Source organism: Lonchura striata, chromosome 4, assembly GCF_046129695.1.
Source record: "Lonchura striata isolate bLonStr1 chromosome 4, bLonStr1.mat, whole genome shotgun sequence".
NCBI lineage: Eukaryota > Metazoa > Chordata > Aves > Passeriformes > Estrildidae > Lonchura > Lonchura striata.
The window spans coordinates 25644015-25659428 of record NC_134606.1 but is presented as its reverse complement, the minus strand read 5'-3'; the positions used below and the strand labels follow the sequence as shown (position 1 = coordinate 25659428).

General features: G+C 36.0%; 1 protein-coding gene across 1 annotated transcript in view; it reads left to right on the top strand.

Annotated features, from left to right (window-relative positions):
* Positions 1–15414, top strand: part of CORIN (corin, serine peptidase) — a 113168-nt gene that overhangs the window by 34572 nt on the left and 63182 nt on the right. The window contains exon 4 of the mRNA XM_021526370.3: positions 5743–5953. Coding sequence (XP_021382045.1) covers positions 5743–5953 — 211 coding nt within the window. The remainder of the gene's footprint in view (positions 1–5742; positions 5954–15414) is intronic.

The following is a 15414-nucleotide window of genomic DNA, read 5'->3' as shown; positions in this document are numbered from 1 at the left end:
GGGTAGTTTGGCGCAAAAGCTGTTTCAAAGGAAATGCAAGCACACATGGTTGAAAAGAAGCAGTATGGCACCATTGCATCACTATTGCATTCAATTGTATTCTGAAATGTTTTCCTGATTGTGTTGGTTGACTTAAGAAAAGTCATGACCTTCTGTTGGAGACTTGGGAAATACCTTGCTTTTATCTTTAGGCTACTATCACTCTGATTGAACCCTCAGGAGACACTAGTTTCTCAAATGTCTACCCACATGTAAATGTAACAAACTTACTACTGCTTGTATTCAGATTATGTCTTTGTGCTGTAATAAGGCTGTATAAATGCACTCCTCTGAAGCCTTTCTTTAGGGATCAAGACATTACAGATTTCATGTGTAATGAAGACATACACACACAATGCTTCTGATAATTTCCTGAAGTCAACAGGTGCCTGCTAGCACCTAAAATAAAAACTATTAGTGCTTTTACATAAGTGCTTCTTAATCAATTTTTCCATTTTGCAGTATACGGTAGAGGATCTCTGTTCTAGCAAATGAGAAATGCTTATTTTTCACAGCTAGAATAGGGGGTTCTTTTTGCACTGTTTCCCATCCCTTCAACAGTTTTACATTTTGGTAGTGGTGGTGTTGCTGGTTGGACACACTTCTGCTTTTGTATTATCTACAGACGCAGTATTTACCAAAGCTTTATTGGCTGTGGTAGCCCTCTTGAATGAGAAATACTGGTTAACCCCTCAGTGATATTTTGTTCTTGTCAGGAGAGGCTATTAAAAATGGGAACCTTGCTGTTGACTGTTGTGTGTAATATTGTGCTTTTACACCAGAGCATGGAATTAATTTGTCTTTCCCTTCACTTTGTCAGTGCTTAATGGGTGCTTTTAGGTGTGAACTCTCTATTTCCATGGTACAACTAAGTAGTTTGTCAGTTACAGAGGAAATGAGTAGTGTCATGGAAGTGGTGATTCCATCACCAGTGGGTTTGCTGTTCTATGTGGATGTTTCAAATTTTGATAGTGATAAAGCATCCCCTTACCGTTTTAGTGGACTTTTTTTTAAAACAGAGAGCAGGAATAAATGGGAGACAGCAATAAAGCAAACACTGGTCTCTTGATCTCTTTTGGCAAATAACTGTGTGGTAGTAGCTGGCACCAGTTTAGAGAAAAATAGCTGTGGAATAATTTACTTTTCAGTAGGTCTCCATCTCTAAAAATTAGAGATTAATTTTAATCTTGAAACTACGTCTTTTTATGCTATTTTTTAGAAGGTGAATATATAATAAAGGAATTATTTATTTCTGTAAGAGGACCTGTGCTTTAGTTGTAAGACAATGAAACATGTTGCCTGATTTACATCAGTAAAGAAACCTTAAGAAATAAATGCTTTTGAACCGTGTGATTTGTATTTTATTATCTTCTTAATGGCTAAACTTGTTTTTTATTCATGTTATCATTATTGAAATTATTCCTATGCAGTTATCATTCAATACTTATTTAATATGAGTTGCAGAAGTGAATCATGTCTATTATTCTAGAAGTTTTGAGCTAATTGAAGGCAGTTGACATGTAGTTTTTATATGATGTTCCTTTTTAAGAATCAGTTTGAGTGGAAGTTTAAAATACTGTTTTGATTTTGGGCAAATGTACCTGAATAAATACAGAAGGAATATGTGAAATTGAAGAGAATCCTAGCAGGAATCACAGATGAGTAGACATTCAGCTCTTCTTCATTCATTGTGTTACTTCAGTTTCTTTCACTCCACTTTCCTTGTCGTGAAGAATTTGGAACCTTCTTCATTTACAGATGTATCTTAGCAATTTTTTTATTTTTCCAGTGTTGTGGTGACAATGTGTCTTGGTTCACATTAAATCTCAAGGAGCTACAGATGTCAAGAGAGTGACATCTTTAAAAAGGGAAGGCAACTATTTAGAACAATTCTTGAGCATATGCTAACTTAATTCCTATTCAGACAGCACTTCAGCACATGCTTAAAAGATGCTCTCAGCAGAGAAGCTGTCTAGCTTCAAGACTGAAATTCAAAATAAGCTGAAGTTATAGCTTTTAAAAAATTGGTACATTTGGCATGTACCTCCCCTGATGATTTGAATAGGGTCTGCTGGTGCTCCAAAATTATGAAAAAAATTTCCATGTAGTCTATAGCTAACTTTTATCCCTACATGCAAGAATAGAATGAGTTTTAACTAGATTCTTCTATCAAGATCTTGATAGAAGACTTGACTTGACTTAAGAATTCCCTTAATTACCCATGGTTTGATGGAGAGGTTCTGCAACTTTTCACAAACTTCTCACCTCTGATTCAAGGCATCCAACTAATGCTTACTAAAATAGTGCACTTCTAATGAGATCGATGCCTTTTAGAAGTGGATGGCTCATTTTGGATATACAAGGAAAGATGTTAAATCTTGATATGACTCAAATAGTGTCAAATAGTCTCAAATGGTGATCCAAAATATGTAGGAAAATAAAGAAAAATCTTTGTATTTGTAATGCTTTCATTAACATCTTTAATTTTAACTGCATGTAAAACACATGTGATTCATTTAGATAGACTGAATTTTGGTAGGATGACAAGGTAGTTTGATTAAAACAAGTGTTTTATTTGTTATTTAGATAAAGATACATTTGCAGTATTTGTGTTCTGTGTTTCAGCATTCCATGAGAGAAAAAAATAGGAACTGAGGCTCAAGTGATATAAAACTGCAATTATTCTTTAGAACTAAGATACTAGTCTAAAAAAAGCACCCCAGTCACTATCGATTTTAAAATAGGCTGAAATAATATGTATCTGAATAGCTTACACCCTTTTAGGTATTTTAAAAATTCTTATGTAAATAATTTTCAAAGATCTTACCTAAACCATATGCCATTAAGTGCAGAAAAGTTGGATGAAATCCAAATAGCAGAAAACAATGAAGAATCACAAGCAAGGTGGGATGTGTTGAAGAGTAAATTGCACTCATGATTGAAAGGTAATACGCACTCATTATATGTCATAATTGTTAGATCATTTTTTGAGATCTTGGGTAGAGGAGAAAGGATACAAAATAGGGATGTAAAAAGTCTATCTGAAAATAAGAGCTGCATTAACAATACAAGGTTGTAGAAATTATAGGATGAAGCTGATATTGCAATGCAGAAATTGAAAAGAAGGTAAAGGTGGAATACAAAAGGAAATATAATAACCCAGGAGATAATGTAGTATAAACAGTAATTTCCACTGTGTTCAGAATAAGAGAGACTCTGGGGAGGAGGCAGAGTGGGGTCTCCAATAGATAGGAAGAATCATTCAGGCACTGAAGAGTTGAAATTGTCAAAGAAATGAAATGCTTTCATTGTCTCATTATTTACAATGGCAAATTCAGGACAGATGTCTAAAAGATAAAGATTTTTAGGAGTCTTGAGGGGGAAATACTAAAGGAAAGCAGGAAAAGAAATTTAAAAAAAAAGATCTTTAACAGTCTGATTTAAAAACAAAGCCAAGTGGACTGGATCCAAAGTGAATGTATGAAGAAAATTGTGACTTATATTGACTGGTACATTTTGAGTAGTATGGCTAAACTCTGTGCTGCTTCCTTATTGACTTTTAACCATGACTCAAAATATGTCCTGACACCAACAGCTGCAGATTAACCAACAGAGTGCTTTTTAGAGAGATTGACAGTTTTAGACTGGAGGAAACAGTACAAATGATACAGAGATGCTGATCAGGTTTGAAAAAAATTGAAGTCTAGGTTTTTTTAAAGCTATTTCCTTGAACAGATTAAATTTGGTTTTCTGTCCATATAAAGTTTTCCTCTGATTTATACTCTTATATACATAAAATATGAGACTCATGAGAACTTTATCCTGTAGTGGGAATTATCCAAATGATCTAAATCTCTTACTGCATCTTTGATGTGTCCCTGTCTTTTCCTTGCTTCTGTCTAGCCTTCCATACAGGAAGGTGACCTATAATTTCCCCTTCTCTCAGGCTTCCTCTCCCCACATCACTGAATTTTTTCCACATGACTCTGAGTCCAAGGTCTCTATTTATGTTATGCTTGGTTGGCATGGAGTTTTATCTTCTCTGCCATGGCCATCTCCATGCAGTGAGAAGCACATTAAAATTATCCAAATCTGACATGGCAAAGTGGGATCTAGGCTAGCTAAATATTTAAAGAGACGGTACAGCAATGCATGAGTTGAAACTAACTTTGTAGAATTGTTTCAGTTCTCAATTTTGTCTTAAAAATTGATCTCAATTATATATTCATGCTTCTTGAATTTGGAAAGAAGGGACATTTTTTATTAGACCATGGTGGATTTCTCTTTATGGGCTGCCAGATATCCACTTAGTTTCTCTCTCACTCCATCCCCTCCACAGGACAGTGGGAGGCAGAAAACAAGATGAAAAATATCTTAGGTTGAGTGAAAGGCAGAGAGATCACTTACCAATTGCTATCAAGTGCAAAACAGATCCAGGAAAAAATAATTGAAAGATTGCCAGTTAAAACCAGAACTGGATGGTGAGAAAAAAATATAAGAACTAAAATACTTTCCCTCATCCTGCCCTTCTTTCACGGGCTCAGCTTCACTCCTTCATTTCCAACTCCTCTACCTCCTCCCTGCTGCGAGTGGCAGAGGAGGATGAGGAATGGGGTTGTGATCAGTCCATGAGAGTTCCACTCTGCTGCTTCTTCCTCTTCACAATTTTCCCTGCTTCAGTGCTGGATCTCTGTGTGGTCTGCTGTCCTTCCAGAACAGATCCTGTGTGGGCCCTCTGGAAGGGTTGCAGTTCCTCAGGATAAAGCTTGAGCACTGGTCCTTCAGAGGCTGCAGTTCCTCCAGGCCATGGCCACCCGCTCTGGCAGGGAGCCCTCAGCAAGCTGCAGCGTGGATAACCGCTCCATCCCAGGTCCCTTCCACGGGCTGCAGAGGAAATCTCTGCTGAGGTGCCTGAAGCGCCTTTCCCCCTCCTTCCCTCACCTCCGTGTCGCAGGATTCTCTCTCACGCTTGTTTTCCTCCCGGGGCTCTCCCGGCGGCGCTGCCCTGCCGGCCCGGGGCGGCTCTGGCCTCTCCTCAGCCCAGCCTGCGAACCCCCACTGCCGCCTGCACCTGGTTCCGAGAAAGATGAGAAAAACAGGCGCTAAATTGCGTAAGGGGAAGCAAAACCCAAGAAACTGTACCCTTATCTGTCAGGACTGTGTAAATTTTAAAATGTCTAAAGCAGTCAATGCACATGATCTCAGCCAGAAATATCAGTGCTTCTTGCCACATGCCATGACAGGGACTATCTTGCAGTTCTGCCTGAGGAGATACATTATGATCTCATGAATGATTTTGATGAAATTTATCTTGATGAAATTTCCACTTGTGAAAGCAGAGTGGCTGTGAAAAGAGAAACTTTATGGGAACACTAAAGCCAGAGCAGCTTAAGAACCCATTTTTCTCTGTGTGACTTCTATTCTCAGCTTCCATTGAGTTTTATTGTATCCAGGCTGTGTCAGAAATAAATTGGTTTTGTTTCTATTCCAGTTTTGTACAAAGTCAGAGGATTGTGAAAACAGCTAAAAGCTTATTTGGTTTTCCAAGCTGAGCTTCTCTGGTTTAATTTTTTTCTTATTTTTTGACAGTATTATGATAGCATTAAGGAATTGTTTATATTTTATATATACTGACTATTCAGTTCAGTACATGCTATTCAGTAGTCATACTATTGTTCTAAATATACTGTTTTGATTTCACAGGTGCCTGCAGAAATATCACCAACAGCCAGTGCCAAATGCTGCCATATAACTACACCACTGTAACTTCAGTTCTTTCCATTGTAAAAAGTACTGAAATGGAAAAATTCCTGAAGTTCTTCAGTTACCTCAATCGTCTCAACTGCTATCAACACATCATGCTGTTTGGCTGTAGTCTCGCTCTTCCTGAATGCATCGGTGATGGTGATGACAGGTATTTGAGAATGAAAATCCATCACTGACTAGAGCCAATTGTGGTAAAATACTCTCTGTCTAATCAGACAAGGGAAGATCCAAACTAAGCCTGTGACCTCATTGCAAAATTCCTGTCTGTCAAAGCTATTGACAGCATTTCTGCCATGATAAGACAACTGGAATAGAGATCTTTTAGAAAAATGTTGCCACTGTATAAACTAAAACTGTGATATTGGGGCAGTCAGGCTTATTTTCCTAAAGAAGTCTGTCCAGAGTTCTTCTGCCTAATTTCTCCAATCTGGCTGTGCCAAAATGGAATGTTTTATAATAGTAATAATGCCTTGGATATGTATAGTATTGTCACAGATTGGGGTAGCCATTTGTTAAACTTCAAATTTGTTCAGTCATTTCCTTCAGCAAAGTTAATATTTTAAATATATTTTTTTGGTATTTAATTGGCAGGATATGTTCAGGGTGACATAAACTATTCTGGAAGTTTAAGGAGCATATATTTTTTCTGCATTTACATAATTTCATAACAGTATAATGTGCATGCACTTTTAAATTGAGTTTGATTTGAAATAGGATCAGTGAGTTTAGCAGAGCTAAAATCAAAACATGACACAAAAAGGGGAAAAGGAATATTTTTAATATATATACACAATCTTTGATGTTTCTGGAGGGGGAAAGAGAGATAATAGATTTCTTTCTCCTTGTTTTAATTTTTTTATTTCCAGTTTCTCCACTGTGAAATTTAGTGGAAGAGAATATGACAATTGAATAAGTGTTTCGAACAATATAACAAGACCAGGAAGTTTAGAAGGAATAGGGTACTTATGAAAGAAGTTCTATGAGAACTGGTCAAAAATTCAGTTGCCAATGAAAGACACAGTCTCACTCCAGGCAATATATGGCTGCCACTTTCCATGCATCACGATAATTCCTGGACTGTCTAATTAAGTTCACTAAAATGACAGAAAATTAACCCAGAATAAGGTGTACAGATGATTACACAGATAGGATTGGTGGGGAGGAAAGGCAGCACAGGTAGTAACAGTGGAATGAGACTGATCTTTAGACTAGCTGAGTGGTTTAAAAAAAAATGCAGAGTGTACATATCTTTGTTAACCTACCAAAAGCTATTTTAAGTTAACCCTGTTTAATTGAGTGCATTATCAGTTATAGCACTTCTGCTCCAGTTCAGTATTACAATTGTTCTACTTAACGAATCTGATAACAGACTTACACTCACTGTTTTCTATAAAAATTATTGAACAAAATAAGAAAAGTGTGTTTAGATAATACATTGATGCATTTAAAGGTTCAACAACAGAGCAGGCCATTTCTCTGTTGCTTCGCTTATTTTGCCTTCTTTGGAATTTGATTTTCACAAACATATTGAGAGTCAGTTGTGTGTATCAAAAGTGCAAAGCTATTAAAAAATTGAGTAAAATGGTGAAGGATAAATTTTGTACTTTTCCATTTCTCTCCTGAAGATGTGTTTTTGCTCTGGTTTTCAGTGGCAACCAAAATACTTTGAGATTCAAGAGTCAGGGGTTTTCTTTAGAGTTTTCCTCTTCCTCTTCCTTTTCCCACTTCCCCCTCCATTCTCTTTTTGTTTCTCCTGCTTTCCATAGCAGCAACCTTCTCCCATTAATTAACAATGTCAAAGCTGCCATTAGATTTTGATATCCTGTTTTATGCCGTGGAGGTCACAGTGGTTCCTCTATTTATATTTTAATTTTTGTTTTTTGGTGGAAAATATTGTTGCCCTTTCAGAGTGATGGAGAAGAAGGTCCATGAGACCGCAAATGATGTAAGATTATGTTAGATTCTGATTTCAGTTTTAGTAATCATATCTCCATGGATGTCACTAAAAATGCAGTCAGAGTGGCAGTCACAGGAAGAATAGTTAGAGTGGATTGACTGTGTCCTGGTTAGTTAAGTCTAATTTGCTAAACCTCAGTTGTCCTAATTTAACTTTCAGTTTCTTCTTTAAACAAGAATACCTTTTTCTTTTCTGTAGGCGACTAAGTGATTTTTGTGATTACTGTCCTTTTTGTAGCATCGAATTATTGCAGACAAACACACATATTTCACAGCCAAGAATAATTTATTTCAAGGAGCATCAGATCTGCAAAAAGTAGTTATTAACACCTTCCCTTCCCTTCTCAACCTAGCCCCTTTCCTGCTTTTCCTCCATAACTCCTGTCAGTGAGATCTAGAGAAAAGCACATATAACGTAGTAGGGGGAAGTTACTTTGTATATTGGGAGTGCAGATACCAAAAATGAAAGAGACAAACCCGTGTTAGATCTCTTGAATAAGGGAATCCAGTTATCAGAAAGATACTGAAGCAGAAGAGTCACTGTGGAAAGCCTCTGGTGGTAATGAATGCCGATATTTCCATATACTGTAGTGCTTTTTTGAGGGGACTGTGGCTGTCTAGAACATACAGTGTCACAAAACAGCCACTCATGTTGTGAGCAGCTGTTACTGCCATCGTCATTATTTCCTCCCCTCAGTTACAGCTGGTTCATTCTAACGTCAGCAGTTCTATATCTGATCATCACTTTTCATTTGTTGTTATCTCTTTGTTTTGCGAAGCAATTGTCCCTAATGTATGCAAAGCTTAATGTGACAAATGTTGTTTACACAGTGTGGAAGGGATTAAACTCCTGTGATGCCTAGATGTCTATTCTTAGGTATTGTTGAGAGTCTGTTGGCAGCTTGCAGCCATGGGAGCAATGATTTTGACAGTGCATTACAAGAAGGAACAAGAGGGAAAGTTACAAGCACTAATCTTTGGCATCCAGTGAGCTGTCGTTACATAGCTTTTCTCTGATATTTAAACTTATGTCTGTTTCCCATTTATTTTTCATGTATTTATAGACATTGTTTTCATTAACACTTGAAGGAGATTAATTTTCTAGGCAGAGAGCATATTCCATGTTTGTGTAGTTAGATACAGGGAGTTCTGAATACTACCACAATACTGATGCTCTTCAGAAATGTTCTGTATCTTACTGCAGTGAAACCATGTGTGATAGTAAAAGTATAGTAATTTTAAAATCAGTATTTAATTTCAGCAACTGGATATAAAATCAGCTAGCCCTGCTGTTTTAATAAAGTACATAACAGTATCTATATACTACTTTACAGAACAGAAAAAGTTTAAAAGTACAACCAAAGCCTGTGTGAAAATGGAAAATGGAAATTTGAAGTGCAGTAAGGCTTTTTTGCATGCTTACCCATAATTTTTGTAGTAAGGGACTGCTTACATAAAGGTGTTATGCAACTTCCTCCTTCTTGAGTGGATGGATGAGATCTTTCCAATATGACTTAAAAAAATCAGCATTACAAAACCCTGTCCTACCACAGTACATCAGCACTGCTAAGAAAATGTGAAAAGTAAAACCAGTGGTGGAAGAACACCTTAAATTAGATGTGCTGAGCTAATGACGTCTAAAACATTCCCAGTAGTAACTTTGTTCTTTTGGGCAGTACTAGTCTGTATCCTCTGGCCACCACATGCAACACTGGTACTTTGTTGTAAGAGAGATATGTCCTCAGAACTATTGGTTATGATTAATAATTTAATCTAGTGAGTTCTTCCTCTGCACTGAAAGATACTAAGAGCGGGCCAAAGGTCAGTTACTACAATGTAGTGGATATTTATTTATAGCAACTTGCATGCATTGGATTCTACAATTCAAGAAGACAATAAAAGTTATTCTGCAATGTTTTCACATTTCAAAAGGAAGAAAAGTGCCAAAATTAATATAAAATTTAAAGACTCAAAATCATGAGAGAAATTCATAGTGGCTCAGCCTATTACTGTGTAATGTGAACAGACTCATTGATGCTTTCTAATGTTTCTTGCACTCTATGAAAAAATCAAATTTCATCAAAAGACTTGGAAAAATAGGCAGGCTATATAAGATCCTGAAGGCCCATGTACATACCTTATTTTGACTTTTTATGCTGGGAATAAATGTGAAGCTTATGATTTACATACCCTATGCTGTCATGCTGCCTTTGAAACAGAAATAATAGCTTGAGTATTTACATTGACCCTCTTTGTAGAAGTGTATTGTAAAGTTGAGGAGATGCCTTCCATTGAGAGATACTCAGAGTTTCCTATCTTTGGAAATCAAAATTAATTTAGACTAGAAAATAGTATTAGGGCAATGCAAATTAGAAAGTGTAATATGCTCCCAAGCTAAAATTACAATGTACCTTGCATTTCTGTACAATTCTACTCACTATGCTTTTCTCATATCAGATATCTTTGAAGACAGAGTTGTGAAGTGGCTTGTCTTCAGGTAGGGCTCAAAGAGTGTATTTGAAATCATGAGTTTTTATGCTGGATGCTGTACAAATATGTACTGAGGGGCATCTTCCTGCCTTTGAAAGTTTATAGCCCACATGAAGAAAACAAGTAAAGGATAGGAAGAGAAGGTAATGCTGGCACATTAATGGCTGAGGAAGACAAAACTGAGGAAGAAATTTGCAGTAGAGCAGAGAACTACTCTGTAACACTTATAGACTATGTCTTTAGGCACAACATTATTTTTCATTTTGATTAAAGTCTGAAAATTAATTTCACTTACTCATTCACTTTACTTGTGATCCAATGTGTAGTGAATGTATGGCAAAACTTTCTGCCATAATTCAACCTTTTTTTTTCCTCCCTTAGATTAATTCTAAAGGGAAAAGACTTTCTTTGATTTTCTAACTCTTTCCTAGAAAGGAATTTCTCATGTAGCTGTCTATATGTAACATATTCCATTGTGCTATAGTATCTATGCTACACAGAGCAGTAGCCAGGTAAAGACTTGTAGAAAGCCAAAGAAGTCAGAATAGGTCAGCATGGTTGGAATGGGAGAAAGTAACTAATGAAAATTAGATTAATACTACATAGGTTCTAAGAAGCTATGAATAGTTTGTGTGCAGTCAAATACTCTTTGAAGAGCTGCTGATAAGAACTCACAGTGGCAAATTCAATTCTGTATTTTTTTTCTGGTTCATTATCTTAATCTTTTTTTCTGTAATTTATAATAAGGAAAAACTAAATAGTATGATTTTCACTGTGAGCCTGAAATAGGATGAAATATGGGGTCCAAAAAACAAATCCAGAAATGTGTTGTGTCTTTTATTAAAAGATGTCAACATTCAAAACAATTTCATTCATGTCCTGTTAGAAAATGGAAAAGAGTAATTCATTCTTTATAGAGTAATAGATATCTGTCTGTCATGTTTAGTATAATCCATGAATGAGACCAGTGATGTGGTTACTTCCTTTTTCCTGTTTTTGAGAACTTCACTTGAAACTCATCCATGTTCTTTGTTTCTCCTGCTGACAGTGAAATTAATTACATTTTATCACAATTACAATAGCTAAACTTATTAAAATAGTAAGATGTTATTAAAAACATTAAAACTCTGCATTTTAGAGTTAATTGAGGCTTTTAAAGTGTTTAGGAGAAAAGCTGACTGATCACACAGATCTTGTTTACATAGCTAATGAGAGTTTTTGTTTTAAGGCTTTGAACAGGAAGCTATCAACATACATTTGAGTCAATATCTATTACACAAAGTCATAACGGGTTTAATTGTGTATAAATAATGTATGGATATGTATGAGTTTGTATAGGCAATCCTCCACTGACAGTCTTCAGTTTTGTTTTAATCCACTTGATTTGGCAACAAAAGCAGGTAAATATGCTGAGACAAAATAGCAGTTGCTAGGACCTGTGAGTGAACAATCCTGTAGGTGGTCTGTGACCCAGCTTTTATGCTCTTTTTATAGTGCACCTGTGTGGAGATGTCAAATTATAGTTGCACTGGGAACTTTGACATTCTACAGTTTAAGAAAAACATTTAGGAAGTTAGCTTCAGAGTAATTTTTGAATCCAAGGTATTGAGAAACCCTCTTGGAAGGACATGTAGAATCCTCTCTCAGAGATGCTTTCATTGAAATTGGTGGTATTTACTTTTAAACATTAAGCTATTCCACTGATGACAATCATTTACTGGGTCTCCAAGGAATAAGGTGGGACAATTTTCTCCTACCACGGTGTTGTCTCTTCATGTTCTTCTCATAACTACATCCAGTGTAGTTCTTGCCATGAACCAGGCACGTGGAGTGGAGGCTTCTTTCAGGTGCTTGTAAGTGGCTGCCAGCTGTTTTCTGGGTTTGCAGTCCTATTTTTCACATCCTGTGGGAATTGCTTTATCCTCCTGACACACTTCCTTTTTGATGGTGCCTCTTTAGCCTAAGGAATTTAACATAACTCACAAAGACTATTCCAGATGTAGTTCTGGCAATAGTTGTTTTCCAAGGAGATACAGAAGTTTAGAATCTACAATTCAAAATAAAGCAGAGGTAATGTTCAGTAGGTGAAGTGATTTATACATAGAATGTCTAAAATCACATGTGTTTTGTTTTAAATGTTGCCATGACTTGGCTTGCAGCCTTTCAGAATCCAGCAGACTGATTGTGTGACAAAAACCCACACTGTTGTAAAATCTCTTTGGAGATAACTAAGTCATAATCCAGTCTTCAGTTTTATATCTGGTCTTCAGTTTTTAATATGGTTCATTTAAGTGCAGTTGTGACTTGAGCTGTGCAACCTTGGAGGTCCAGCTATGAAAAACATAGCATCCTGTCAAAAAGGAACACAAAAATTAGAGAGTGTGATAATGTTGCAAATTCTTGCCCACATAAATAGTGTTCTCTTGTTTTTATGCCTTGTTATTGTTAATTTGAAGCGTCCTCCTGAGGGAATTGATTTAAGTGTTACTGTTAGCAGAACTGAGGAACACGCAGAGTCTGTGTTATTTGAAAAAGCCCAGAACAGCAAAACAAATATTTTCATTAATTTTGTCCTTTCTAGCAGTTAGTAACCTTCCAATAGATGTAATTTAACCACTATTTATAATAATGATTTTATAGTGTAATTTTTTGATAAGCAAACTGTTGAGGATAGAGTTGCTAATTGCAGATAGTTAACATTTTGTGAGAAACATTTTGTAAGGTTTTCCTATGCAATGTAAGTACTCAATGTCAGCTCCAGTCTACCATCAATCTTGATAGCACACTAATTCAAGGTGAAGTAGAACTAATTCACAGCAACAAGAAAGTGAAATGGTTGCAAGGTGTAATGCATTGGGTAGGTTTTCAAACTAGCAAAACTGTCTAATATATGTCTAAAATAGCACTAGATAGTTCCTGTGTATTTTGAAAGTGTTATGTGCAGTAACAGATGTCATATTACAAAGTCCTGATTGAAAACATGTTTCAGTAAGTGTACTGAACAGACATGAATTTCTAAATGTAAGGAGATAGTGAATAAAATCAGGGTGACTTACAATGAAAAAATTAATAGGTAATAAATAGATACATAGATCAAAAAAAATCTACAATATGCAGATTTAGAGAGTGATTAAATACTTGCACAGGAAAAGGATCAACAAGAAAATAAATCCTCAAGCCTCAATTCCTGTTCTAAAGAAAGATAATTTTTCAAAAAACCAAAATTTTACTTCTGCTCTCCTGTAAGTATAACATGTTCTTCATGAGACATGAGTGAGACTTCTAGTTAACAAACAGCTGGTTTATATCTGATGTCAAAGAAGGGAATGCTCACATTTCTCTAAAGTATTGGAGTGGACCATCTTGCCAAGACATAAATGAAGAAACTTGAAGAAACAGCAGTCTAAAAATAGCATTTCTAGAGACACACCTTTCTTTTCAGTACAGCTTGTATTGTTCATAAATAGTTTCAAAGTTTATGAGTTATATTAATAATCTTGTCTAAGTGCTATTCATGCAGCAGAAAACAATGTGCTGATGAGAAGATTATGGTTTGCACTGTCCCTCAGAACTCACACCATGAAGTCAAGATGTCATATTCATCACCTTAGGAGCCACTACTACTTTCTCCCAAGCCAAGATATTATGAAGGTGACAAATACAAAATTTGTGTTTGCAAGAAATGCTAAGGAGAGCATTGGTAATGAAGTGGCATGGGCCAAAATGCCAATATTTGAAGTTGAAAAACATACCTTAGAGAACCCTTTCTCGAGATATGTATAGTTTCTGAGGAGGGAAAAAAAGAAAAAAGCACCTTTTAACTTTTTTTTTTTTTTTTTTGAATGTCTAAATAATGCCCTGGGGGAAAAAAAAAAACCCAAAACAAAAACAACCAACCAAACAAAAACAAACAAACAAACAAACAAAAAAAAACAGAAGAAAAAAATGAGTTGCTTAGGGAAACTTCTTTTTATAAAGTTTATGTACCTGTGGATATGCCTACGGAACTAAATCACCGATTTCTAGCTTACACGTCTGAAAAATTGTGGAGTCTCTAAAAGCTTCTCTGTAACTGTCATGGCTCAGCTGCTGTGGGTGGACCTAAAGGGTCCCAATAGCTAGGGGTGGTACTGGATCTAGGGACAGGGCCTGAAATTAACTCTGTGAGGCCAGTTCTTTTACACAGGTGCAGTGTTGGGAAGGACAAACCAGGGACAAAATACAGGGGAAAAGAAAAGAGAGATAGGATGCTGGAAGGGATTTGTTTTCCACATTCAGAGAACTGTCCCTTCCCTGCCCTAACAAACTGGTTAGAATTACTGGTATGTTTAATTTGTCAATAAGTCAACGTAAAGAAAGAGGGGATTAGCTAAGAAATTAATTTTAAAAATAGAAGGTTAGAAAAGCAATGTAGAAATATAGGCAATGTCATCCTGCATTGGCCAGAATCATGTGTGTGATCCAATGCATGTGAAATCAGCATTTGCCATAGCAGGCAGCATCAAAACTTCATGAAGTGCTTCTAATTTCAAAGTGTGTGTTGGAGGGAGTTATGGATGCACCAGAGTTAAAAGGTTATAAGATAAAGAAACATTTCTGAGAACAATCTGGGCATGGAAATGTCTGCTTGAAATTATGTTTCACAATGCTGTGCAGTGAAGTTAAGGGAGGGAGGCAGAAAGGAAAACCATGAGGGCTGGTTGTTTTATTAATGAATATGTTGTTGATTGATTGCTTTCAGCCCAGTTGCTGCAATGATTTTCTATGTGTATTATCTGTTATAAGCTGTGGTTTATAGTTTCCTAAGTTGGTATGTTAACTAGAGATCATAACTCATTCTTCTGCACATACAATATATTATATTATATATAATGTAATATATTACTTCTTATAAATCAATACTGATCATTTATGTAGCTGAAATAATATTTTACAACTACTCTTAAAATTAGCATGTCTTTTTGTTATTGTTTGTTTGGTAATTTAGAAAAACACCCTTTTTCATAGAATAAAATTTATTTAATTTTATCAATTGCATTAGTTGTTGGGTAGGAGTATTTTCATAAACATTTTGGGAGTATTGACACTGATTGTTTCCTATTTGACTGGTGTATCTGGGCTCACCAGAAACAGACGAGGTAACATTTTATCTTAGTTTGGTAG